The following is a 27,085-nucleotide window of genomic DNA, read 5'->3' as shown; positions in this document are numbered from 1 at the left end:
ATCCTAGCGCTTTGGGAGGCTGATGAAGGAAAATCGCTTGAGCCCAGGAGTTTGAGATCAGTCTGGGCAACATAGTGAGGTCCCATCTCTAAGAAAAAAAAAAAGAGAGAGAGAGAGAAAGAAGCAAAGCTGGGCATGGTTGCACGAGACTGTAGTTCCAGTTGCTTTGGAGGCTGAGGTGGGAAGACAATTAGAGTTCAGGAGTTTGAGGCCACAGTGAGCTGTGATTGTGCCACTGTACTGCAACCTTGGCAACAGAGCAGGACTGTTTCTAAAAGCAAACAACAACAGGAACAAAAACTAGGGCCCATCAGGGGTGCCACAGAATTAGAGTGCTTAAGAATTAAGCACCCCGGCCCCCCATGCAGGCTAAACTGTGGAACTGAAAAGTCCAGCACTGCCAGGTGCAGTGGCTCATGCCTGTAATCCCAGCACTTTGGGAGGCTGAGGCCGGTGTATCACGAGGTCAGGCGTTCAAGACCAGCCTGGCCAAGATGTGAAACCCCATCTCTAATAAAAATACAAAAATTAGCCGGGTGTGGTGGAGGGCGCCTACAATCCCAGCTACCTTGAGAGGGTGAGGCAGGAGAATTGCTTGAACCCAGGAGGTGGAGGTTGCAGTGAGCAGAGATTGCACCATTGCACTCCAGCCTGGGTGACAGGGCGACACTCCGTCTCAAAAAAAAAAAAAAAAAAAAAAAAAAGTCCAGCATCTCTCTTCCTGTTCCTTTTGGGGAGAGTGGGTTGTCATGGTGATGGATGCAGGTGGCATTAGGATTCGAACAGTAGAGATAAAAATTCTAGGGTGGAGCAGGTCGGTCTTGGCAAAAGCTCCCTTTGCACCCAGACAGGCTGGGAGGAGGCACTGCCTGGCTGCCAGAGAGAGGCAGAAGCTCTGTCGTCCATCGACTTTTGCTGAGAGTCTGGGAGAGTTCCACCCTCATTCTGTCCACCCTGCAGGGCCACTGGGCTTGGCCACCTGGTATGGGGGATCTGGGGCCAGCAGCGATCGAATCGTATGAAATAGAAGGTGCATCAGCCTACTGATGAGCCACGGAAGGAGAGATGAAGGTAGGAATGAGGAAAAGACAAAGTGAGCAAAAAGGAAAAAATTACGATCGGCCTGGCAAGGTAGCTCACTCCTGTAATCCCAGCACTCTGGGAGGCTGAGGTGGGAGGATCACTTGAACCCAGGAGTTGGAGTCCAGCCTTGGCAACGTGGCAAAACTCGGTCTGTACAAAAAATACAAAAGATGAGCCGGGCATGTTGTGCACGCCTGTATTCCCAGCTTCTCAGGAGGCTGAGGTGGGAGAACTGCCTGAGCCCAAGAAGTTGAGGCCGCAGTGAGCCGTGACTGCACCGCTGTACTACAGTCTGGGTAACAAAGCGAGACCGTGTCTCTAAAAAAAATAATTATCAGTATGCTGGAGGATGAAAACCACGGTACGTTTGCAAAAAGCCTCAAGGAACGACTGGAGGGAAGGAAAAACGCACAAGGCAGACCTCTGAAGGCCGCTGGCTTTGTCACAGCGGAGAACGAAAATGTCTTTTTATGATTTTATATCCTCAAATGAAATTTTATCTTTGCCATTTTTTTTTTTTTTAAAGCAGAGGAATGACTGATCTTGGATTTTCTTTTCTCTTAAGGGGCATGAATCTCGGTGAAGTTTTATTTCCAAAGATCCTTAGAACCTCTCTATCAGCCAAATGAATAGTGCCCCTCCCGGTCAGGGTGTTTGACGTGTCTATTGACGGAGTTAGCAGCCGGGCGCCGTGGCTCACGCCTGTAATCCCAGCACTTCGGGAGGCCGAGGCGGGTGAATCATGAGGTCAAGAGATCGAGACCATTCTGGTCACCATGGTGAAACCCCGTCTCAGCTGAAAATACAAACATTAGTTGGGCGTGGTGGTGCACGCCTGTAATCCCAGCTACTCTGGACGCTGAGGCAGGAGAATTGCTTGAACCTGGGAGGTGGAGGTTTTAGTGACCCAAGATGGTACTACTGCACTCCAGCCAGGTGAGAGATTGAGACTCTGTCTCAAAAGATAACTACAAGAACAAAATGGAATTAGCAGTGCTCTTCTGTTCAGAATAGGGGTCTGGCCAGCTGGGGCTTTGAGGGTGAAAGTGGGGAGATATTTTCTTCCCCTGAAGAAGAGAGGGAGCAGGAACCATCTGTGGGATTTGGGCAAGCTGGGTCCTTATTGTTTTTTATGTTTATTGATGAGAGTATTAGTAACAGTATTAGCTGACACTTATAGAGTGCTTACTACTACCGCTAAAATAGCATTCATTGAGTACTTGATAATACTCATATTAACAACAGCTAACATGGCCAGGCACTGTATCTCATGCCTGTAAATCCAGCACTTTGGGAAGCTGAGGTAGGAGAATTTCTTGAGGCTAGGAGTTTGAGACCAGCCAGCCTGGCCAACATAGTGAGACCCCGTAACTCTACAAAAAAAAAAAAATAGCTAACATTTATTGACCTCTTGCTGTAAGTTAGGAACTGCTCAAAGCATTTCACATGTACTCAATCTTACACCCAAAGTAGCCAGTAGCTACTATTTTTATGCCCATTTTACAGATGAGGAAATGGAAGCCCAGAGAGGAGCAGGGACATTCTGAAAGTCACACAGCCTGGCAGTGACCGGACAGGAATCTGACCAATTGCCCCAAAGCCCTTGCTTTTCACAACGAGGCTTTGCTGTTCTTGTAATCTCCAGTGTTTACTATTGCCTTTCAAAAACTTCCTGGCATATTGTTAGGGAGAGACATTCTGTCCCTGTCACTTTGCCTCCTTCAATAAGAAGGCTGATAACAATAGTAATATTAGTAACAAGAGCAAGCAAGGCATGGTTGTGCACGCCTGTATTCCCAGCTACTCAGGAGGCCGAGGTGGGAGAAAAATTGCATGAGTAATTAAGAATCATTGGTCTCTGTTTTAGAGAGGACATCTTGCTCATCTCTCAAATGACCAATACCACTGCAATCCAACCTGGGCAACAGAGCGAGACCCTGTCTCAGAAAAAAAAAAATCCTAAACAAAGAAACAAAGGCACGGATAATTACAAGCAAGATTTTTCACCTGTGTGAGGAGCATTAGAAAGTCATGAAGAGGAAAGGATAATTCTTTCCTGTATGAGACCGTCTTGTACATGGTAGGGTACTTAGTACACTGGCCTCCCATTCTCTAAATGCCCAGGCTGGTCTCGAACTCCTGGGCTCAAGCAATCCTCCTGCCTCAGCCTCCTGAGTAGCTGGGATGACAGGTGTATACCACTGTACCTGGCTTTTTTTTTTTTTTTTGAGACAGTCTCATTAAGTCACCCAGGCTGGGGTGGAGTGGTGCGATCTCAGCTCACTGCAGCCTCCGCCTCCCAGGTTCAAGTGATTCTCATGCCTCAGGCTCCTGACTAGCTGGGATTACAGGCACCCACCACCACACCGAGCTAATTTTTTAGTAGAGATGGGGTTTCGCTATGTTGGCCAGGCTGGTCCTGAACCCCTGACCTCATGTGATCTGCCTGACTTCATGTGATCCTCCCACCTTGGCCTCCCAAAGTGCTGGGATTATAGGCATAAGCCACCACATCCCGCTACAACCAGAGCTTTGAAACTCTGCTCTCTCTTTAATTACTATTATTTGAGACAGAGTCTCACTCTCTTGCCAGGCTGGAATGCAGTGGCACAATCTTGGCCTCCCAAAGTGCTGGGATTAGAGGCGTAAGCCACCACGCCTGGCCTGTACCTGGCACTTCATCGGTCTTTACTATATATGGAGTGCAGTGGTAAACGCTGTATTCCACCCAAACTCCCTTTTTGACCTCTCATTCCCCTGAGTGACCGACAGTCCCAGAGTCTCATCCATGCCCCTTTAATTTCTTTGTCTGTCACCTTCTTATCAGTATTCGCGTCCTTCAAACTGGCCTCCTTCTGGTCCACCCCAGGGCCTTTGCACATGCTCTTGTCAGACCGAAATGCTCTATCCCCTTCTCAGGTTGCTCCTCTGGAAACCTGCCCTGAGACCCTGGGAGCAGCTTCTTGGTCCTATTTCTCAGAATGTCTCAGATTGCTTTACTTGTACTTATCTGACTAAGCTCAGGTCATGAGCTTAGAATATGGTAGGCACTTAGTAAGTACTAACTGAATGAATGAATAAACCCACAGAAGAATGATCTAGAACAATGGTTTTCAGGAGGGCGTTGTAGAACTGCGTGGAAACCTAATAACATAATGACTGAGGGGCTCTGTGGGCACTTAGTGAATGGGAGGCAGGAATACTAAATACGCTACCATGTACAGGTCAGGCCCACATGGGAAAGACTTACTGTTTCCTCTTCATGACTTTCTTTTTCTTTTTTTTTTTTGAGACCGAGTTTCGCTGTTGTTACCCAGGCTGGAGTGCAATGGCGCGATCTCGGCTCACCGCAACCTCCGCCTCCTGGGTTCAGGCAATTCTCCTGCCTCAGCCTCCTGAGTAGCTGGGATTACAGGCACGCGCCACCATGCCCAGCTAATGTTTTGTATTTTTAGTAGAGACGGGGTTTCACCATGTTGATCAGGATGGTCTCGACCTTTTGACCTCGTGATCCACCCGCCTCGACCTCCCAAAGTGCTGGGATCACAGGCTTGAGCCACCGCGCCTGGCCTCTTCATGACTTTCTAATGTCCCTCAAAGAGGTGAACAATCTTGCTTGTAATTACCTGTGCTTTTTTTTTTTTTTTTTTTTTTTTTTTTTGACAAGGTCTTGTTCTGTTGCCCAGATTGGACGCAGTGGCATAATCATAGCTCACTGTAATCTTGGACTCCTAGGCTCAAGCAATCCTCCTGCTTCAGCTTTCTAAGTAGCTGGAACTCCAGGCACCTGCCACTACACTTGGCTAATTAAAAAAACAATTCTTTTGTAGAGATAGAGGGGAGGCCTCCTTATGCTGCCCAATTTGGTCTTGAACTCCTGGCCTCAAGCGATTCTCCTTCCTCAGCCTCCCAGTGCACCGGGATTACAGGCGGGAGCCACTGCACCTGATCCTGTGCCTTTAGTTTAAACCTAACTCTGTTTTTCATAAGAACACAGAATGTTTTGTGCCTGTTTTTAATATACATTGCATTTTCCTGAAATGCAACTATTAAATACATGGAAGAAAGACTAGACTCTTTCATATACAGAACTTGACCAAGAGGTGTTCACCATTGTGGAATGCCTTGACACTGCTGGTGACTTCCCTCCTGTGGTTTGAATTGTCCACACAGCCCAGAGTCAGCTATCATTTGTGCCTGTCGATTCACGGTGATTTTGTGTATGGGTGTACATATCAGAATTACTTCACCATGTCCCCTAGAGTCTCATTACTCAAAATATGGTCCCTGGACCAGCAGTCTCAGTCTCACCAGGGAGCTCATTACAAATGCAGAATCTCAGGCTCCACTGAGTCCTTGGCCCTGCCAAATTACAATATGTGTTTTAACAAGATCCCTGGGGATTCACATACACATTCAATTTTGGGAAGTGCTGGCCTGGTTCATACGTCATACAATAGGACCACTTAAACCCATCATTAAAAAAACCCAGTATTATGCCCTGATGGTAAAACAAAAGAGGACCAAGAACAGGTTAATTTGTAACAGAACGATATCTACAATGTCTATTTTAATAGGTAAGTTGTTGAATCCTGATGTGTGGAATCACTATGGCATCTTCTAGAGAGTATTACAAAATATCATTATGAAAAAGAGGATGCTGGTTCTGAATGGATAAGGGGCTGGCCTGGAAGATGCCTCAAAAGCTGTTTCACATTTTTATTTATTTTTAAAAGATGAGGTCTCACTATGTTGCACAGGCTGGTCTCGAACTCCTGGGCTCGAGTGATCCTCCCACCTCGGCCTCCCAAAGTGCTGGGATTACAGGCGTGAGCCAAAGTGCCCGGCCTCTCCTTTTAATTCTTAGTGCCCAGAGTGGATTTTCTTTTTCTTTCTTTTTTTTTTTTTTTTTCCAAGACTAGATCTTGCTCTGTCACCCACGCTGGAGTACAGTGGTGTGATCATAGCTCATCACAGCCTAGAAATCCTGGGCTCTGCCAGGCTCGGTGGCTCATGCCTGTAATCCCAGCACTTTGGGAGGCCGAGGTGGGAGGATCACTCGAGCCCAGGAGTTCGAGACCAGCCTGACCAACATGGAGAAAACCCCGTCCCTAATAAAAGTAGAAAATTAGCTGGGTATTGCTGTGGGCTCCTGTAATCCCAGCTACTTGAGAGGCTGAGACTGAATTGCTTGAATCCAGGAGGCGGAGGTTGCAGTCAGCCAAGATCGCACCATTGCACTCCAGCCTGGGAGACAGTGCAAGACTCCGTCTCAAAAAAAAAAAAAAAAAAAAAAAGAAATCCTGAGCTCCAGTGACCCTCTTGCCTCATCCTCCCAAATAGCTGCGACTACAGGCATGCTACCATAACTATTTTATATTTTATAGAGATGGGATCTGCCTCTATTGGCCAGACTGGTCTCAAACTCCTGGTCTCAAGTGATCCTCCTAACAGAGTGGCTTTTCAAACTTCTGAGGAATAGCATTAGGTAAAGACAGTTGGCTGAAAATGGCCAAAAATGGTCTGAATTTACGGAGCACTTATTATGTGTCAGCTGCTCTTCCAAACCTTTTGCATACATTGCCTCATTTAATCCTGGCAATGACCCAATTAGATCCCACTATTTCTATCGTGTGAGGCCCAGAGATACGAAGTCCCTTTCCAAAAGTCACACAGCAAGGACATGGAAGACCTACACAATTCTGGAGGACAGTGGGATTTCTCTTAGAGTTTCCCTGAAATGTTCAAGGCCTCTGGTGCCAGACAGCTTGGGTTCAAGGACACCAGTTAGATGCACGACCTTGAGGAACTCACTCAATCCCTCAGTTTTCCCATCTGTGAAATGGGTCTGTGAGAAGGGCTCTATCTCAGAGGGTCGCTGAGAAGATTCAATGAGTTGCTTCTGGCTGGGTGCAGAGGCTCATGCCTGTGATCCAGACACTTTGGGAGGCTAGGGTGAGAGGGCTGCTTGAGGCCAGGAGTTGGAGACCAGCCTGAGCAACATAGCAAGACCTCATTTCTACTGAAGATTTAAAAAATTGAGGCTTCGTGCAGTGGCTCCCACGTGTAGTGCCAGCACTTCATGAGGCTAAGGTAGGCAGAATGCTTGAGTAGGAGCTCAGGAGTTCGAAACCAGCCTGGGCAACGCAGTGAAACCCTGTCTGTACCAAACACTTCTCTACAAAACTCAGCCAGGCATGGCGGCACACGCTTGTGGTCCCAGCTGCTTGGGAGGCTGAGATGGCAGGATGGCTTAAGCCCAGGAGTGGAAGCTGCCATCAGCTATGACTGTGCCACTGCACTCCAGCCTGGGTAACAAGGCGAGACCCTGAGTCAACCAAACCAAACCAAACCAAACCAAACCAAACTAAAAACAAACAAAAATAGAGTCACCTTTTTTTTTTTTTTTTTTTTTTTTTTTAAGACAGGGTCTTGCTCTGCTGTCTAGGCTGGAGTGTGCTGGTATGATCTCAGCTCACTGCAACCTCCACCTCCCAGGTTCAAGCAAATCTCCCGCCTCAGCCTCCTGAGTACCTGGGATTACAGGCGGGCAACTAATTTTTATATTTTTAGTAGAGACAGGGTTTCACCACGTTGGCTAGCTGTTTGAGACCACCATGTTGAGGTCCTGACCTCAAGTGATCTGCCCACCTTGGCCTCCCAAAGTGCTGGGATTACAGGCATGAGCCACTGTGTCTGGCCAAATACGGCCTTTTTTTAAAATTTTTTTTTTAATGGAGTCTCACTCTTGTCACCCAGGTTGGAGTGCAATGGCACGGTCTCCACTCACTGCCACCTCCACCTCCCTGGGGTTAAGCGATTCTCCTGCCTCAGCCTCCCGAGTAACTGGAATTACAGGCGCCCGCCACCAGGGCCGGCCAATTTTTGTATTTTTTTTGTGTGTGGAGATGGGGTTCCCCCACGTTGGCCAGGCTGGTCTTCAACTCCCGACCTCGTGATCCACCCGCGTCGGCCCCCGAAAGTGCCGGGATGACAGGCCCGAGCCCCCGCGCCCGCGCCCGCGCCGGCATTTGATCATCTATTTTTGTTAAGCGCACACACAGCACTCGCCACTTCGGCTGCTGCTGTCATCGCCATCGATCGCTACGGTCGTTCTCCGGATTCGCGGTCGCCTCCACTTACTTCCTCCTCCGATGCCTCCGCTCCTTGTCCCCCTCGTAGGTGGCCGGGGCGCCGTGCCGGTGCCGCCTCCTGCGCTCGCCGCCGTCCGGGCCCTCGCCCTCGCCCTCGCCGCCCCGGGCCGGCCGGCCGCCCTCGCGGTGCCGCGCCCTCCGCTCCGCCTTGTCCTCGGCGCCGTCCTCCCCGGGCCTGCGGTGCGCGCGGTGCCGTCGGGGCTCCCCGTCCGCGCCCGTGCGCGGGGACCCGCCGCGGCTCTCCCTGCTGCCCCCCTGCCGGTGCGCGTGCCTCCGGTGCGGGTCCCCGGCCTTGCCGCGCTCGGCCTCGCCCTCCCAGAAGCCGGGCTGCTCCGGGCCGCCCTCCCGGGCGTGGTGGTCCGACTCGCGGCCGTAGGGCCCCTCCCGGCCCGGCTCGGCCTCCTGGCTGCCCGCCCAGGGCCTCCGCGCGTCCGGGCCCGCCGAGCCGCTGGGGTCCCGCGCGCGGTCGTGGTAGCGGGCCTGCTTCCTGAGGAAGTCCTCGGCGCGCTGCTGGCCGAGCCGCTGGTCCACCGCGGGCTCGGCCGCCCGGCTCTTGTTGGTGTTGTTGTTGCGGTTCTCCTGCGGGTCCACCACCAGCGGCCGGTCCAAGTGCGTCTTCATGTCGGGCCGCAGGTGCCGGGTGTAGGCCGCCTTCCAGCGCTCGTCCGGGTCCATCTCGTTGTACAGGGCCTCGCGGCTGGCCAGCAGGTTCTGCTTGCGCATCTCGCTGGTCCGCTGCTCCCACACGGACTTGGCTGGCTTTTGGTTCTTCTGCTGTTCTTTCCTGCAGCGGGGAGGTCACGGGCCTTAGAGCTCTGCCAGGCCCGGCAGCCCGGATGGCTGACCCGGGCGACCCCGCCTCTCAGCCGGACTCTCACGCCTGCTCGCCACCCTCTACTGCCCACTGGATGCTAGAAGGAGCCTGGAGCATCTGAGTCACGGCCCGGCCTCCTCTGCTCAAGAACCCTCCACGGCTCCCACCTACCTCGGGGCAAAAGCCAAGTCCTCCCCCCGACCCACAAGGTCCAGGCCCCGTGTCATCTGCCTGTCACCTCGTGGCCTTCGCCTTCCCACACTTACTATTCCAGTCCCGCAGGCCTCCTTCACATCAGGCACGTTCCTGCCCCACAGCCTTTGCCTATGCCGTTCCCTCGGCCTGGGATGCTCTTCCCCAGGCCCCCCCATGGCTCTTCCCTCACCTCCTTCAGGCCATGTAACGTTCTACGTGAGCAGCCCCCCGGCTTTTTGGCACTGGGGGCCAGTTTTGTGGAAGATGATTTTCCACAGACCCCGGTGTAAGGGGTAGTTTTGGGATAAAACTGTTTCGCCTGAGATCATCAGGCATTAAAGAGTCTCATAAGGACCAGGCTCCTCTTCCGGCCTCAGATGATCCCCCCACCAGCACGCACAGTTCCCAATAGGGTCGTGTTCCTGTGAGAATCTAATGCTGCCTCTGATCTGACAGCAGGTGGCGCTCAGGCGGTAATGCCCGTGTGCCCACTGTTCACCTCCTGCTGTGCCGCCTGGTTCCCAACAGGCCTCGGACTGGTACCAGCCCACAGGCCAGGAGTCGGGGACGCCTATTCTAGGTGATGCCTTCCCTGACAACTTTGTTTAAAATGACGGCTCTCTTCACGTCCATCATTTTCTATTTCCCTCCCTATTTTGTAGGTCCGTCACCTTCTTTTTAAATTTGTTTTTTCTTTTGAGACGCAGTCTCACTCTATCGCCAGGCTGGAGTGCAGTGGCGGAATGCTGGCTAACTGTGACTTCCATTTTCCGGTTTCAAGCAATTCTCCTGCCTCAGCCTCCTGAGCAGCTGGGACTGTAGGCACGTACCCCCATGCCCAGCTAATTTTTTGTATTTTTAGTAGAGACAGGGTTTCACCATGTTGGCCAGGATGGTCTCGATCTCTTGATGTGATCTGCCCGCCTTGGCCTCCCAAAGTGCTGGGATTACAGGCATGAGCCACGGCGCCCGGCCCCATCACCTTCTATCACAATACATACTTTATTTATCTCATATATTGACTTTCTCCCTTGCTAGAACTGCTACACACAGGTGGGATTTTTGTTTTCTCTTTGTTAATACTGTATCCCCAGAAATGAGAACAGTGCTGGGTACATAATAGCTGCTAACTAAATATTTATTGAGTGAAAGCAGGCGGAAGGACAAGAAGTGTCTCTTCCTAAAGCTCAGTTCTGTCAAGGACCACCCTGACTCCTTCCCAAATCTGTGTCTGGGACAGTGTGGAGACTGAGGAGCAGGGAGGCACCCAGGGATCTGGGCCACTTACACAGCGATGGACATGTTGGCCGCCGACAGAGGACTCACTTCCGCCACCTCTTTGGCTTTCTGTAGAGCAAGTTTCTGGCTGGCTGCTTCTTCTTCCTCTTGTTCATCCTAAAAGGCATATGGAATCTCTGTTCACAAAACATGAACTAGGCCTAGAGGACTCACTTCCGACCCTGTTGCTGACCAGGGGCAACATCTGAAATATTTAGAAACAGGTTTGGCCTGAGTATTGACCAATCAGAACCAAGGCTCCCCAAGGGGAATGGGTACCTGCTATCGGTCAAGTGCACTGCTATCCCCTCTGGGTATAAGCTTGACGTCTAACTCAGTCTGAGGTCTATTTTAACACACTGCCAGAAGATAAAAGATAAAAATGTCCCTTCTCTTTTTACAGTGAAGACTTTTCTGCGGCCTGTTTTTTTTTTTTTTTTTTTTTTCCTTTGTTTTCAGAGACAGAGTCTCCCTTGGTTGCCTAGGCTGGAGTGCAGTGGCACAATCATAGCTCACTGTGACCTTGAACTCCTGGGCCCAAGCAATCCTCCCACCTCTGCCTCCTAAGCAACTGGGACTACAGGTGCATGCCACTATGCCCAGATACATTTAATTTTTTTTTTTTTTTTTTTTTTTTTGGTAGAGACAGGGTCTCACTATGTTGCCCAGACTGGTCTTGAACTTTTGGCCTCAAATGATCCTCCCTCCTCGGCCTCCCAAAGTGCTGGGATTACAGGCATGAGCCACCGTGCCTGGCCCCTGCATCCTGTCTTAATGAGCTCGAAAGCAATGCAAAGGTTTTCCTCTCGCTGGACTTTCTCAGCCGTGGGAACTCTCTGAACCAAGTTTCAAAAAACACTCAACTAGCTTCACACACAGAAAAGCCTGGCATCCGATGGCCCATGCCGTGCACCGTCAACAGCCCCCAGAAGGAGAATCAGGAGAGGAATTCGTATTCCCAGCCCCCATGACAGGAAGGCAGTGGGGAGAGGAGAGCAGGGCACCCAGGCTACAGCCAGCTGCCCCGGGTGCTGCTGCTCACTGGTGGTGAGGTTCAGAGAGGAGGAGAATGGGGGAAGATGTTTTAAAAATACATACAGAAAAAGACGTTTTTGGACTTTAAATCCTTCTTCAGCCTTCATGCAGGGCCTCATTTGTAAAACAGAAAAGCCGACAAAGAAAAAGCAAAGAAAAAGCAACGAGAAAGAAACGGCCAGAAAGGAACCCGCCCATAAGAAAAGTCATGCCACCGCAGGGCAGCTCCCCCGCTGTGCTCGGAATCACTGCCACGGGGAGCAACCTTACCACCTTGGAGATGGTCAGATCAGGACACTGTCAGGGACAACATGGAGATGGCATCCGGCTGGCCACCCTGCTCTCGTAGGGCTACCCCCGCCCCCCGGCACCATTCCCAGCATTTTTCAGAGCCAGGTCTCTGGACCATCTGCCTCAGAAAACACCTAAAATGCAGATTCCCAGGCTCCCCCAAGAATTTATAGAGCCGGGGCTGGGCCCTGAAATCGGCATTTGCCACAGGTTCCCAAGTGAGCATGAAACAGGCTCAAACTCAAGCAACTGGTACACAGCAGTTAAGAGCACAGGCTGCAGACCCAGATGGCCTGGGTTCAAATCCTAGCTCCACAACTCACTGCTGTGTGACCTTGGGCAAGTGTCTCAACCTCTCTGTGCCACGCATTCCTCATCTAAAATTCCAACTCTCCCCGACTTTCTCTATAGCATTTTTCTCTTTGACATTTCTTACCATCTGACAAGCCATGTATGTTTACAAACGTTATCTTGTTTCTTGACTGTCTCCCCACTGGAATCCCTGCTCTGCGAAGGCAGGCATTTTGGCCTCTTTTTTGTTCACTACTGCATCCTTAAGTCCTAGACCAGGGCCTCAGGCACAGCAGGTGCTCATTAAGTGCTTATTGATGATGAAATCTGTAAAATGGGGCTCAGAGAACTTGCCTCCTCATGGTTCCAATAGGATTAAAAACACGTATTAAGTGACCAAGAAATGCTTGTGGGATCAATGAAAGAAAGAAGGTTAGGCGTGGAAAGGAATGTCCACGCCTCCCAGGAGGTAAACGAGCTGGTCTTTCTCCCTCCCCTCCTCCTACCCGCCTCCCTCCCCGCTCTGCTGCACCAGCCCCTGAGCATGGGCTCTTGGAACTTGGATGAGCTCATGGCTGGATCAGCCCTTGGCTCAGCCATGCCAGCCGGCTCCCCGGTGGCCAGGCTTGTGGTCGTGTGCTTGGGATGGCAGAGACTTCCGCTTCCCTCCAGTGGGAGCTGGGGCCGGGAAACTCTCTCTCCCTCCTGCCAGGGCCGGCAGATGGAGTGTTGGCAACGTCTGCTTAGTTTGGTTCAATTTCACAAACATGTCCTGAACACTTTGAGGCACTGGAGGTGGGGCCGCAATGCTGGGGGAGACCCCAGGGCCGACAGGAAGACCCTGTACCTGTTACGTGTCATCTTAATAGGGTCCTTGGGGAGAGGCTTAGGCTGGACCCAGGCTAGCTCTTAACATGCTGAGTTTGGCTAAGGGAAGGGGAGGCTCCAGCAGGAAGCCAGAGGAAGAGAGAAAGTGGGGACATTTATTGGCCATTCCATCTGTGCCTTGCCATGGTTCTGGGTCCCCTAAGGTCACAGGGCTGGTGGCATCCCTTTTTCCTTGGCCCCAGCTCTGGCTGGGTCCCCATATCAGCACCCCCTCTCCTACCCACTAGCCTGGGGGCTACACCGTTCCTCGGAAGCCCTGTTTACTCCCTGCAAACGGCCTTTTGGTTGAGTTTGCTATCTGTTCCCTGCAGTGACCTCGCTGCCTCCCCCTTTCCCACCCTCTTGGCTGTAGAATTTGCTTGATGAGGGACAGTCTGTTTCTGAGAGTGGGGGAGAGGCACCTTCTCTTTGCACGGTGCATCCCCGGCAAAAGCTCTGACCCTGTTCCTGTGCCCCCACCCCCACTCCCGTCCTGATCTGCCATGGGCAGGTGGTAACTTTGCCAGAGAAACAGCCTCCCACCGCCTCCACCTTGGTGAGCTCCTGGGCGTTGGCCAGATTGTCCACAGCGATGGCCAAGAACACATTCAGGAGGGTGTCTGTAAATGTCTGAGTCAGGAAAAGCAACCACTCGTGGGACACCACTCGGGCCCCCGGAGGGGCTTCAGTACCCTCCCTGAAGCCCCTCCCATCTCTCCTCTGCCAGAGAGGTCCAGGCCTGTCCCCATCTCTCCCTCCACGAAGGATACAGTTCCCGAAGAGCGTCAGTACAATGAAATAGACGGAGAACACCATGCCGCTCTGCACACCCCCCTGAGACTTGATCCCGTCGTACATGACCTCGTTCCAGTCTTCGCCCGTCAGGATCTGAAAGGGGAGCAAGAAACACACAGCCAACCCCCCTCTCAGCCACGGGGCCCTCGGAGACGCAGCTGTGGAGCCGGAATCCGCCCACCCCATCCCCAAGCCCAGGAGGTCTTTAACCATGCTGCCCGGTTCGCCGAGCCAGACGCTGTGCTGGCTTCTCCTTGGCTTTCCTCTTTGTGAGTAGAAAGGGCTGTTCCTGCATCAGGGGGCTCTTAGCCTGGCTTCTAGGAAAATGGAACCCTGGAGGAGTCACAAACCCGCCTGTCACTCTCTCTTACTTGGGGTCATTAAGGGGATTTGTGTCCCCCTCCAAATTCACCTGTTGAAGCCCTAATTCATAATGGGATGGTATTTGGAGGTGGGGCCTCTGGGAGGTAACTGGGGTTAGATGAGGTCATGGGGACTGTATGATGGTATTAGTGCCCTTATAAGAACAGGAAGAGACCGCGTGCCATGGCTCATGCCTGTGAGCCCGGTACTTTGGGAGGCCAAGGTGGGAGGATCACTTGAGCCCAGGAGTTCAAGATTACCTGGGCAATTTAGCAAGACTCCGTCTTTTTTTTCTTTTTTGAGATGGAGTCTTGCTCTGTAATGAAGGCTGGAGTGTAACCGCGCGATCTCGGCTCACCACAACCACCGCCTCCTGGGTTCAAACGATTCTCCTGCCTCAGCCTCCCAAGTAGCTGGGATTACAGGCACCCACCACCACGCCAGGCTAATTTTTGTATTTTTAGTAGAGATGGGGTTTCACCATATTGGTCAGGCTGGTCTCAAACTCCTGACCTGGTGATCCGCCCACTCAGCCTCCCAAAGTGTTGGGATTACAGACGTGAGCCACCATGACCGGCCCCAAGACCCTATCTTTACAAAAAAAATTAGAAAAGATTAGCTGGATGTGTGGTGGTGCACATTTGTAGCCCCAGCTACTCAAAGGGCTGAGGTAGGAGGATCATCTGAACCTGGGAGTTTGAGGCTGTAATGAGCTCTGATTGCAATACTGCACTCCAGCCCTGGTGACAAAAAACAAACAAACAAACAAAAAACCTGATTTGTCTCCAAACAAACAAACAAACAAACAGATTTTTTTTTTTTTTTTTGAGATTTTTGTCTCAAAGAAAGAAAGAAAGAAAGAGAACAGGAAGAGACAGCAGAACTCTCTCTCTCTCTGCCATATGAGGACGCAGCAAGAAGGTGGCTATCTGCGAGCTAGGAAGAGAGCCCTCACCAGGAACTAACCCTGCTGACGCCGTGATCCTGGACTTCCAGCCTCCAGAACTGTGAGAGGACAAACGTTTCCTGTGTAAGACACCCGGTCTGTGGTATTCTGTTACGGCAGCCTGAGCAGGCTAAGACAGCATTTTCAATATTTACCTATGTGCTTCATGTGGTCATGGCGACGATTAAATACGCTACTACAAGGATAGCGCAAACATAGCACAAGGCCATGTTCGGGGTCCCCCTGCCTGAGGCAGACCCCGGAAGAAGGGTTCAGGTGCAAGGGGTTTATCTGGGAGGTGATCTCAGGAAGCACCAGTAGGGAGAGGAGAAGTGAGAAAGGGAGGAGAGGGCGGAAGGTAAAGAGTATGTGATCAAGCAAGTTTCCACTGCAGGGAACCTGGCTTGGTCTTGCTAGGGAGCTCTGGGGGGTGAGGTGGGGTCATCCCACCTGAGGATGAGGGAGCTGGGGCATTTATCCACCAACGGCTGCTCCTTTTAGGATGTGCTGCAAAAGATTCACAGTACTACTGGACTGCCGTTCCCTGGGGGCAGGGCAGGGGACCAGAGAAAGACCAAGGCAAAGGATGACGGCGTTGACGGAAGTTTTGCTGATGTATACTGAAAGAACCAAAGGGATATTCAAATAGCACCTACACATTCCTGTAAAAACAATCCAACTTCCTTCCTTCTACCCATAGTTCCATGAGGATAAAGTAAATGTCAAAGAACTCCGAAAACATTCATCTGCGAAAACAGGGCTGCTTAGCCTCAGCCCTGCGGATATTTGGGGCTGTCCTGTAAATTGCAGGGATTTGAGCAGCATTCCTAGTCTCCACCCACCAGACGCCAGCAGCACCCCTTCCCCAGCTGGAACAAACAACAGTGCCTGCAGGCATTGCCGCACACGCGTGGAGAACAGACTGGCTCTCGGGTGAGAACCTCCGAGCTAAAGATACGCGAGTAGCGATCAGTGCTACTAATAATCGCTTATGAGGGGGCTCAGAACTTCCCTTCATGGAGTGTTTTCCTCTTCAACTCCCTGTCTCGGGGTCTCATTTAGAAACTACCTCCCCAGGAGGAGACAGTGAAGTCACGTTTTCTATACACTCTCTGTCCCCCAAAGAGAAAGAATCCACCAGAGGTGCTCAGAAGGTCCAGGCGGGGCCAGTCCCCAGCCTCAGGGAATGTGCCCACATGGATGCAGAAGCTGCTTTGGGTTGAACACTCAAGGTCAATCCCTTCACCCTGGAATATGAGACCAAGGTATCTTCAGACTTCTTGGGTGTATTAGCCACGTCTTTTTTCTCTTTCTTCTTTGAAGAGACAGGGTCACAGGGTCTTGCTCTGTGACCCAGGCTGGAGTTCACTGCAGCCTCGAACTCCTGGACTCAAGCAGTCCTTCCGCCTCGGTCTCCCAAACTGCTGAGATTACGGGCACGAGCTGCCTAACTGGCCTAGCCCTGTGTTTCATGTTCTTGATTCTGATGCATCTGAGGTCTTGCTGACTATGGAGGGTCTACCAGGTCTGGCACTAGCCAGTCCCTAGAGGTTGTAAATAAATTAGCCCTGAGCAGGCTTCTCAGTGCAAACCAACCACTATCCCAACTAGCCCATATCCCAGCCACTTCCTTTATCTTTCCAGTGCTATCCACCTGCCCTAACCACTCCAGGACCAAGTCCTAGACAAGGCAGAACAGCTCGTCTGCCCTGGAGCCCACTGAAATGATCCAAACAAGCCAGTCCCAAGCCTGTTACTCTGCCTCACCCATTCCTTCCCATGGAAGCCAGTCAATGGTGTTGTCCACATTTTCCTTTTCTTCCCGCTTTCTGTCTGACCCTGTTGCCTCCTTGACTGGTCCTGCATGGTATGCTCCTTCTCTGAGGATCTGTGAGTGTAACAAACTTTCCTTTCTTTTTTGAGACAGGGTCTTGCTCTGTCACCCAGGCTGGAGTGCCGTGGTGTGATAATAGCTCACTGCAGCTTCAACCTCCTGGGCTCAAGTGACCCTTTGGCTTCAGCCACCCTAGTAGCTCCCAGTAGCTAGGTGGCCCAGCTAATTAAATTTTATTTTACATTTTTGTAGAGACAGAGTGTCTCTCTTTTTTTTTTTTCAGATGAAGTTTCACTCTTGTTGCCCAGGCTGGAGTGCAATGGCACGATCTCAGCTCACCACAACCTCTGCCTCTGGGGTTCAAGCAATTCTCAATTCTGCTGCCTCAGCCTCCAGAATAGCTGGGATTATAAGCATGCGCCACCGTGCCCGGCTACTTTTGTATTTTTAGTAGAGATGTGGGTTCTCCATGTTGGCCAGGCTGGTCTCGAACTCCTGACCTCAGGTGGTCTGCCTCCCAAAGTGCTGAGATTACAGGCATGAACTACCACGTCTGGCTGAGAAAAAGTCTCACTACATTGCTCAGACTGTTCTCAAATTCCTGGCCTCAAGTCATCCGCCTGCCTTGATCTCCCAAAGTGCTTTTATGTTTTTTTGAGACAGAGTTTTGCCCTGTTGCCCAGGCTGGAGTGCAGTGGCATGATCTTGGCTTACTGCAGTCTCCGCCCCCGGGATGCAAGCAATTCTCCTGCCTCAGCCTCCTGAGTAGCTGGGATTACAGGTACCCACCACCATGCCCAGCTCATTTTTATATTTTTAGTAGAGATGGGGTTTCACCATGTTGGCCAGGCTGGTCTCGAACTTCTGATCTCAAGTGATCTGCCCACTGGGGCTTCCTAAAGTGTTGGAATTACAGGTGTGAGCCACCACACCTGACCAAAGTGCTGGGATTACAGGTGTGAGCCACCATGCCCAGTCACAAACTATCTTTCCAATGACATTCATCACCTGATCTGTTGGCCTCACCATGATCTGAACAATGATGATCATAAAATCTGTATTTTAAAGCACTGTGAAAAGGCAAGGTAGAGAAGGAGGAGTTCAGGGAAGCCCCTTGGGTGTGGAGTGGGCACTTTCATCTTTGACACTGAGAGGTGTCGGCCCGTGGGGCCAGGTGGAGGCCGTACCTGAAACACCGTCATTATTGCTGCTGGAAAAGTATCGAAGTTGGTGGGAGGAGTCCCTTCATCGAAATTAAACCTGCAGGGAGGACACGGTCATTTCACGTTGGCCCCACCCCTGGTGCTCCCAGGGTGTGGCTCAGCATCTCATCTCCAAGGAAACACACGTCTCCATCATCTCTGTCCCCAGGAAACCCTGACTGGTACCCAGGGCCCTGCCCACCTGGGTGACCGCAAACGGTATCTGGGCTACGAGGAAGGCAGCCTGCATGTTGGAGGGGAGTGTGGGTTTCTGGATGCCCCGAGCCGGACCCCAGGGAAGCAGGAGTCAAGCTCCTGTGAAGGACTTACTGGCCGCCGAAGAGCTGCATTCCCAAAAGGGCGAAGACGACAATGAATAGGAAGAGGAGGAACAACAAGCTGATGATGGACTTCATGGAGTTGAGGAGCGAGACGACCAGGTTTCTGAGAGATGCCCAGTACCTGTCGACAGAGGTCGGGTGAGGACTCAGGCCAGGCGGGGGGAGGCAGGGGCCCTGGAGGCAGCCCTTGAAGCACGAGGCTCACCTTCCCAACTTTCTGGAGGTGCCCCCACCATGTCCCCCATCCGCACCCCCTGTACCAATGTCCAGGGACCCCAAAGACTTACTTTGTGACTTTGAAAATACGCAATAACCTGAGGGCTCGTAACACGCTGATTCCGAAGGATGTGCCAGGTTTTATGACGGCCCAGATAACCTCGAAGATGCTCCCAATGATAACCTAGAGCAGAGGATCTGGTCTCACGTCCAGGGATGGCATCTGGGCTCCAGAACTGGCAAGCATTTCCTAGGCGCCAACCTTGCAAGAAGCTGGCCCAACTCCTACCTCCAAATGGAAGCTGGGCGAGGAACCCTGACCTCCTCTTTCACCCATTCATTTATCTATGGAGATCAAGTCTCACTGTGTCACCCAGGCTGGAGTGCAGTGGCGCGACCACAGCTCACTGCAGCATTGACCTCCTGGGCTCAGTTGATTCTCCCACCTCAGCTTCTTGAGTAGCTGGGATTAGAGGCATGTATCACCATACCTGGCTAATTTAAAAACATTTTTAGAGAGATGGGGTCTCGCTAGTATTGCCCAGGCTGGTCTCAAACTTCTGGGCTGAAACCACCCTCTGGCTTTGGCCTCTCCAAGTGCTGGCCTCCTACTCTGGCTTTCCAAAGCATTGAGCCACTGCACCTGGCCTCATTTTTATTTATTAAGAGCTCACACATACCTGAGAATTCCTAAAACATAAAGTTACAAATTGAATGTTCATGGAACTACTACCTATATCAAGAATTAGGGCAAGGCTGGGTGCAGTGGCTCATGCCTGTAATCCCAGAACTTTGGGAGGCCGAGGTGGGTGGATCACTTGAGCCCAGGACTTCAAGACCAGCCTGGGTAACATAGGGAAAACCTGACTCTACCTAAAAAAAAAAAAAAAAAAAAAAAAAAAAATTAACCAGGCATGGTAGCATTGTGCCTGTAGTTCCAGCTACTTAGGAGGCTGAGAAGAGAGGATCGCTTGAGCCCAGGAATTTGAGACAGCAGAAAGCCATGATCCTGCCATTGCACTCCAGCCTGGGCAACAGAGAAAGACGATCTCAACAACAACAACAAAAAGAAACCCACAAAAACCAAACAAAAGGAACATGTGGATACCCTGGAAGCTTCCAGAGACACTGTGATGTAACTACCATCCTGAATTTTGTAATAACCACTTTCTTATCTTTAAAAAAAACTGAGGTGAAATTCACATAACATAAAATTAACACTCGGAATTACACAATTGGGTGGCATTTAGGTACATGCACAATATTCTGCAAATATCACCTCTATCAAGTTCCAAAACATTTTCATTACCCCAAAAGGAGGCCCTGTCCCCATCAGCAGTCACGCCCCTCTCTCCCTCCCCCAGACTCTAGCAACCACTAATCTACTTTCTGTCTCTATGGATTTGCTGGCTCTGAACATTTCATACAAATGGAATTATGCAATACTTGGCCTTTTGTGTCTGATTTCTTTTACTGAACATTGTGTTTTCAAGGTCCCTGCCTTTTCAAAGTATTCAAGTATCAACCTTAAAATATATAGTTTAAGGCCTGGTATGGTGGCTTATGCCTGTAATCCCAGCACTTTGGGAGGCCGAGGTGGGTGGATCACTTGATGTCAGGAGTTCAAGATCAGCCTGGACAAACTGGTGAAACTCTGTCTCTACTAAAAACACAAAATTAGTCAGGTGTGTTGATGCATGCCTATAATCTCAGCTACTTTCGGGGCTGAGGTGGGAGAACTGCTTGAACCCGGGAGATGGAGGTTGTGGTGAGGCGAGATTGTGCCACTGCCCTCCAGCCTGGGTAATAGAGTGAGACTGTTTCAAAAAAAAATTTGTACATATATATAGAGAGAGTTTGATTTTGTCCACTTGAACTTGGCATGAACTGTATGGACTTAGGTTGTCAGCTCTGCCTCCTCCTGTGCCACGGGTGAGATTCTTGTTGCTGGGCATGGCTGCTGCTGCTGGGCTTTCACTGTTCCAGAGTATTTGGTTTCATAGATGTGCCACAAAATATTTATCTAGTCTATAGCAAAGGGGTACATCATGGCTATTGGGACTTGGAACTATTACAGACAAGGCTGCTCAAGACATTTGTTCATTTTTCTTTTTTCTTTTCTTTTTTTTTTTTGAGACGGAGTCTTACTCTATTGCCCAGGCTGGAGTGCGGTGGCACAATCTCAGCTCACTGCAACCTCTGCCCCCTGGGTTCAAGCGATTCTCCTGCCTCAGCCTCCCAAGTAGCTGGGATTACAGGCACGCACCACAATGCCTGGCTAATTTTTGTAGTTTTTAAGGTAGAGATGAGGTTTCACCATGTTGGCCAGGCTGGTCTCAAATTCCTGACTTCAGGTGATCCACCTACCTCAGTCTCCCAAAGTGCTGGGATTATAGGTATGAGCCACTGTGCCTGGCCTAGTTTTATTTTTTGGAGATAGGGTCTCGCTCTATTGCCCAGGCTACAATACAGTTTTGTGATCATAGGTCACTGTAGCCTCAAAACTGCCGGGGCAATCCTCCCACCTCAGCCTTCTGAGTAGCTGGGACTACAGGTGTGTATCACCACACGTGGCTATTTTTTTTTTTTTTTCAGTAGAGACAGGGTCTTGCTTGTTGCCTGGGCTCAAGTGATTCTGCTTCCTCAGCCTCCTGAATAGCTGAGGCTGCAGGCACGAGGCATCACACCCGCCTCCTTTCTTTTTAACAGAAATTAGTTTTATTCTTTAAACACTTAGATCTTTTTTTTTTTGAGATGGAGTTTCACTCTTGTTACCCAGGCTGGAGTACAATGGTGCGATCTTGGCTCACCGCAACCTCCGCCTCCTGGGTTCAGACAATTCTCCTGCCTCAGTCCCCTGAGTAGCTGGGATTACAGGCATGCACCACCATGCCCAGCTACTTTTTTGTTTTGTTTTGTTTTTTTTTTTTTTTTTTTTTTTTTTAGTAGAGACAAGGTTTCACCATGTCGGCCAGGATGGTCTCGATCTCTTGACCTCGTGATCCACCCGCTTCGGCCTCCCAAAGTGCTGGGATTACAGGCTTGAGCCACCGCGCCCGGCCACACTTGGATCATTTACGTAGGAAATGTTTGTACGTATTTCGTTTTCTCCAACGTAACTTTCTATAATGGCAGAAAATAGTACAACATTCAGTTATTATAAATTATGAAGCCTTTCTGAGACCAGCGGGACTGTGGTAAATGATTAGGGCTGCCCTGGGCCAGGCATTCTCCATTTATTTGCTAACAACCTTAATTTCATTTCCAGCTGCAGGAGGGGGACATTCTGGCCTGTGACTCGCAGGTGAGACTTTCTAGGATGAATTCCTAGCAATGGAGTGCTGGGTCACATCTCCATCTTATAGTTTTTGCCCTGGTTCAATGAGAAGGGTTGGATGTAGATTCTCGCCAAGGATTTAGCTTTTGTTTTGGTTGGTGGGTTCCTGGGTGTTCATCACATTTAAAAAATAAACTAACTAACCGAGTAATTCACAAAATAACAATGGATCACAATGGCCCCATAACAGCAGGGCATTGTAATCTAACAATTATGCTTCACCTAATTCTACACGACTGAAAGGAAAAAAAGAAATAGAAATCATAATGACGTCCTATTTGTAATCCTGAAGTTAGTTACTTAGCTGGAATGACGCAGGCAACCCATTCAAGGCCTGGCTTTTCTCTCAACTTGGAAAACTTGTCTTATGCCCCCCACTTAGCTTTCCAAAGGGGTCTAGACATTTTCCTCCCACTGGCTGCGGTTGAGGGTTCTGGGTACCCTGTATCCTCACCAGTGTTTGGGATTGTTTCTTCATTCCTTCCGCATCCATCTGAGTCTTTTATGTTCAGGGATAACTTTACCTTTCCCCCTTTAATATGCCCAGGCATCTGTCATTCCAGGCAAGAGCAGAAGAAATGAACTTCGTAGAAACAAGAGCACTTACCCCACAGTCAAAGCAGTTGAAGGAAGAGTGGAAGTAAGGCCGCGTCCCAAGCCCATACATTTTTATAAACATTTCGGACATAAAGAGTCCTAAGAAAATGAATTCTGCATAGTCTACAAGGGAGAAGGAAGAAACAGACAGGAGGTTAGGCTTGCTAAGGGTAGGGGTTCCAAGTGGTTCTGACTTTCCTTTTGTTATCATTTTTTAACTTTTTATTTTTTGTAGAGATGAGGTCTTGCTATGCTGTTTGGCTGGTTTCAAACTCCTGGCCTCAAATGGTTTCCCTGATTTGGCCTCTCACATGCTAGAATTACAGGCATATGTCACCACACCCAAAATTGGACTTACACTTTTTTTTTTTTTTTTTTTTAAATTTTTATGTGGAGATGGGGGTCTCACTGTGCTGCTCAGGCTGTTCTTGCACTCCTGGCCTCAAGTGATCCCCCCAGCTCAGCCTCCCAAAGTGCTGGGATTACAGACATGAGCTACTGTGCCCATGCTCTGCCCAAGGTGCCCTTTCCATGGGCCTCAGTTTCCCATCTGTTAAAAAGGAAGAGCTGGCTGGGCATGGTGGCTCACATCTATAATCCCAACACTTTAGGAGGCTGAAGCAGTCAGAACAGTTTGAGACCAGTCCAGCTAACAGGGCAAACCCCATCTCTATTAAAAATACAAAAATTAGCTGAGTGTGGTGATACACGCCTGTAAACCCAGCTACCTGGGAGGTGGAGGCACAGAAATCACTTGAACCTGGGAGGTGGAGGTTGCAGTGAGTCAAGATCGGGCCACTGCACTGCAGCCTGGGTGACAAAGCAAAATCCTGTCTAAAGAAAAAAAAAAAAAAAAGCAACAATGGTGCTTTACCCTCCAACCAGCAAGCCAACCAACCTCAGGCCAATCTTAAAAGAGATGAGAAAAAGTTCAGTGGATCTCCGCCTTGTCGTTTTTGCCCTGGTTTGATAAGAAGGACTGAATAAAGATTATTTGCAGGGACTTAGCTTTTATGTTATTGGTGGGTTCCTGGGTGTTTATCACATTTAGAAAACAAACTGATTAACTGAATAATTCACAAAATAACAATGGACCATAATGACCCCATAACGCCAGGGTGTTTTGATCTAACAATTATACCTAATCTAATTCTACATGACTGAGCTCCAAAGGAAAAAAAAAAAAAAAGAAATAGAAATCATAAAGAAGCCCTATTTGAAGTCCTGAAGTTAAGTACTTAGTTGGAGTGACACAGGCAACCCATCTAAGGCCTGGCTTTTCTCCCAACTTGGAAAACTTGTCTTATGTCCCCTAGAAATCCTTCGTTGCTTGTGATCTAAAAGTCTTGCGTAAGACAAAGACTTTTGTTCTTTGGTGAGAAAGCGTAAACGCAAATGCCTCAGGGAGGGGTAAAACATGGATATGCATTTGCTCCAGCAAATAAATGGCTGATATGAGATCCCTTTCTGAGACGGCTTTCTTGGTGGGGTAGGAAGATGAGGAGTTAGGAAGGGGTTGGGTACTTACTGAATGGCTAGAAAGGAGAGATGAAGAAGGTTTCTGAGGAGCAGAAAGCACACAGAAAGGAAAGACAGAGGATTGAAACTGCCTTCCAAGAATTTCATATAGTTAATCATGGCCACATAGCTAATTGTGTTTGGTTGTCATGGTTTGAATGTTTGTGTCCCCTCCAAAATTCACACTGAAACTTAATTGCCAGTGTAATGGCATCAAGAGGTGGGACCCTCAGCAGGTGATTAAGACATGACAGTGGCGCTCTCATGAATGGGATTAGGTGCCTTATAAAAGAGCTTGACAGAGAAAGTTTGTCCCTCTTGCTTCTCCACCCTCTGCCATGTGAGGACCCAGTGTTCCTCCCTTCCAGAGGATACAGTGTTCAAGGTGCAATCTTGGAAGCAGAGAGCAGCCTTCACCAGACAAGCAAAGCTGCCAATGCCTTGATCTTGGACTTCCCAGCCTTCAGAACTGTGAAAAAATAAATTTCTGTTCTTATCAAATTACCCAGTCTCAGGTAATTTGTTACAGCAGCACAAATGAACTAAGACAACTGTCAAGGGTTTTGCTCTCTCATGCTTTTAAGAGGTGTTCTGAACTGACCGTCAAAGTCCTTCACACTTATTGATCACCAAAATCTCTTCTTACTTATAGGACACGAAGAGATCCTAGTGTCTGAGAAAAACTCTAGGGTCCCTAAGACCAAAATATCAGCAAAGGAAGTCTGTTCATAGCATATGATACATGCCAAGACCCACCAGAAGTAACTCTGGGAGGACTGAAGAGTTTCTGAGATCTTGCTCCTCAGTTACCATGGAAACATGATAGCAAGTGATGCATGAGACTTGAAAGAATTACTTATCCATAAGAATTACTTATCCATAGCATTGTTGGATCTGGAAGAACTTTCAGGACCATCGAATCCAGTTTCCACCACATAGATGGGAGTCTGAGACCCAGAGAAACAACTGTACTTCACTGGTTCCAAGACATACTTTTCCTTTTTTTTTTTTTTTTTGCGATGGAGTCTTGCTCTGTCACCAGGCTGCAGTGCAGTGGCAAGATTTCAGCTCACTGCAATCTCTGCCTCCCAGATTCATGCGATTCTCCTGCCTCAGCGTCCCGAGTAGCAGGGATTATAGGCGCATGCCACCAAACCCAGCTAAGTTTTGCATTTTTAGGAGAGACAGGGTTTCACCATGTTGGCCAGGATGGTCTGTATCTCCTGACCTTGTGATCTGCCCACCTGGGCCTCCCAAAGTGCTGGGATTACAGGCATGAGCTGCCACACCCAGCCAAGACATACACTTTTGTTTATATTTTGACATCTCTGAAATTAATGTGTATCTTAAAATCAGCATGTCCTAATTTAGATGGCAGCATTTCTTAATGGTAGCTAAGAGTAAAAAAATAAATTTCTCTTCTTATCATATTACCCAGTCTCAGGCTGGGTGAAGTGGTGCACGCCTATAATCTCTGCACTTTGGAGGCCAAGGTGGGTGTATCACTTGAGGTCAGGAGTTCAAGACCAGCCTGGCAACATGGTGAAACCTCATCTCTACTAAAAAATACAAAAATTAGTCGGGCGTGGTGGTGGGTGCCTGTAATCCAAGCTACTCAGGAGGCTGAGGCAGGGAGAACTGCTTGAACCCAGGAGGTGGAGGTTGCCATGAGCTGAAGTTGTGCCACTGTACTCCAGCCGGGTTGACAGAGGAAGACTCTGTCTCAAAAAAAAAAAATAATAATAACAAATAAAAATAAAAATAAAAAATAAATAAAAGAGTGCCTTATAATTGAAGATGTCTTTGATCAATAGTGATGGTAAGGACTTGTCTAAGGTCACATGGTCTTAGGAACAGGGCAGGCTTTGAGAATTCAGGTCATCTGGTACCCAGGGTATGCATCTGTCATTAGACACAGCTTGGACTCTGAGCCCAAGTGCCTGGGTTCAAACTCTGGCTTTATCACTTACTAGCTGTGTGACCCTGAGCAGTCAACCTCTCTGTGTCTCAGTTTTCTCAAATGGAAAGTGGGAATGAGTAAAGGACCTTTATAGACACCGAGGTCCCAGGCAGGAAGTCTCAGTCCCTTGTTCCTGAACCAGGACAGACTGTGCAAGATGATTAGTGGAGAGAATATAGGAGATTAAAAATAGAGTATTAGATGAAGTTAAAACAAGAAGTAGAGTCCTCATTTATAAGAGACTCCAGAGGGACTAAAAACAATTACTAAGTATGAAACTAGGTCAGGGCCCTGGGAAGAAGAACTGGTTCCTGAGGGGTGTCCTTGGGGTGGGGGGCGGTATTAGCCAATGTGACTGGGAAAAAGGATTATATGAAGACAATGACCTGGACTAGGCTCATGAGCCTTTCTAGGTCAAAGACTAGGCTGTCTCTTATTGCTGTCCTAAGTAAATTCTGAACCAGGTCAGAAGGGCAGTGAATACGTTAGACAGCCAGCAGACAAAAGAGGTTTTGCGAAATCCTCGCTTGGGGTCCACAAACCAAAGCCAGGGCATCCATCTGCTCCCCTCTCTGTCTAATCACTACTCTTTTTATCTTATTTTTTTGAGTCCGACTCTCTCTGTTGCTCAGGCTGGAGTGCAGTGGCACGATCTTGACTCACTGCAACCTTCCCCTCCTAGGTTCAAGCAATTCTAGTGCCTCAGCCTCCCAAATAGCTGGGAAGGCAGGTGTGTACCGTCATGCCTGGCTAATTTTTGGATGTTTTATAAATACAGGGTTTTGTCACGTTGGCCAGGCTGGTCTCAAACTCCCAGCCTCAAGTGATCCACCAACTTCCGTCTCCTGAAATGCTGGGATTATACGCATGAGCCACCATGCCTGGCCCCAATCACTGCTCTTGTTGATTTCTCAGAGCTCTTTACTTTTAAAATCCTGCTCAGACATCTCCCCATCTTTTGCTGCTTT

General features: G+C 49.4%; 1 protein-coding gene across 11 annotated transcripts in view; it reads right to left on the bottom strand.

Moving 5' to 3' along the window:
- Nucleotides 1-27,085, bottom strand: part of CACNA1A (calcium voltage-gated channel subunit alpha1 A) — a 416,980-nt gene that overhangs the window by 86,965 nt on the left and 302,930 nt on the right. For all 11 annotated transcript variants that reach the window (XM_074384539.1, XM_074384541.1, XM_074384546.1 and 8 more), the window contains 8 exons: nucleotides 22,650-22,762; nucleotides 18,777-18,889; nucleotides 18,479-18,610; nucleotides 18,134-18,206; nucleotides 13,779-13,896; nucleotides 13,561-13,628; nucleotides 10,535-10,641; nucleotides 8,227-9,021 (listed from right to left, as the gene is read on the bottom strand). In XM_074384539.1, the coding sequence (XP_074240640.1) occupies nucleotides 8,227-9,021; nucleotides 10,535-10,641; nucleotides 13,561-13,628; nucleotides 13,779-13,896; nucleotides 18,134-18,206; nucleotides 18,479-18,610; nucleotides 18,777-18,889; nucleotides 22,650-22,762 (1,519 nt within the window). The remainder of the gene's footprint in view (nucleotides 1-8,226; nucleotides 9,022-10,534; nucleotides 10,642-13,560; nucleotides 13,629-13,778; nucleotides 13,897-18,133; nucleotides 18,207-18,478; nucleotides 18,611-18,776; nucleotides 18,890-22,649; nucleotides 22,763-27,085) is intronic.

This window comes from Saimiri boliviensis, chromosome 14, assembly GCF_048565385.1.
Source record: "Saimiri boliviensis isolate mSaiBol1 chromosome 14, mSaiBol1.pri, whole genome shotgun sequence".
NCBI lineage: Eukaryota > Metazoa > Chordata > Mammalia > Primates > Cebidae > Saimiri > Saimiri boliviensis.
Note: the sequence above shows the minus strand (reverse complement) of the source record. Positions and strands in the feature narration are given on the sequence as shown.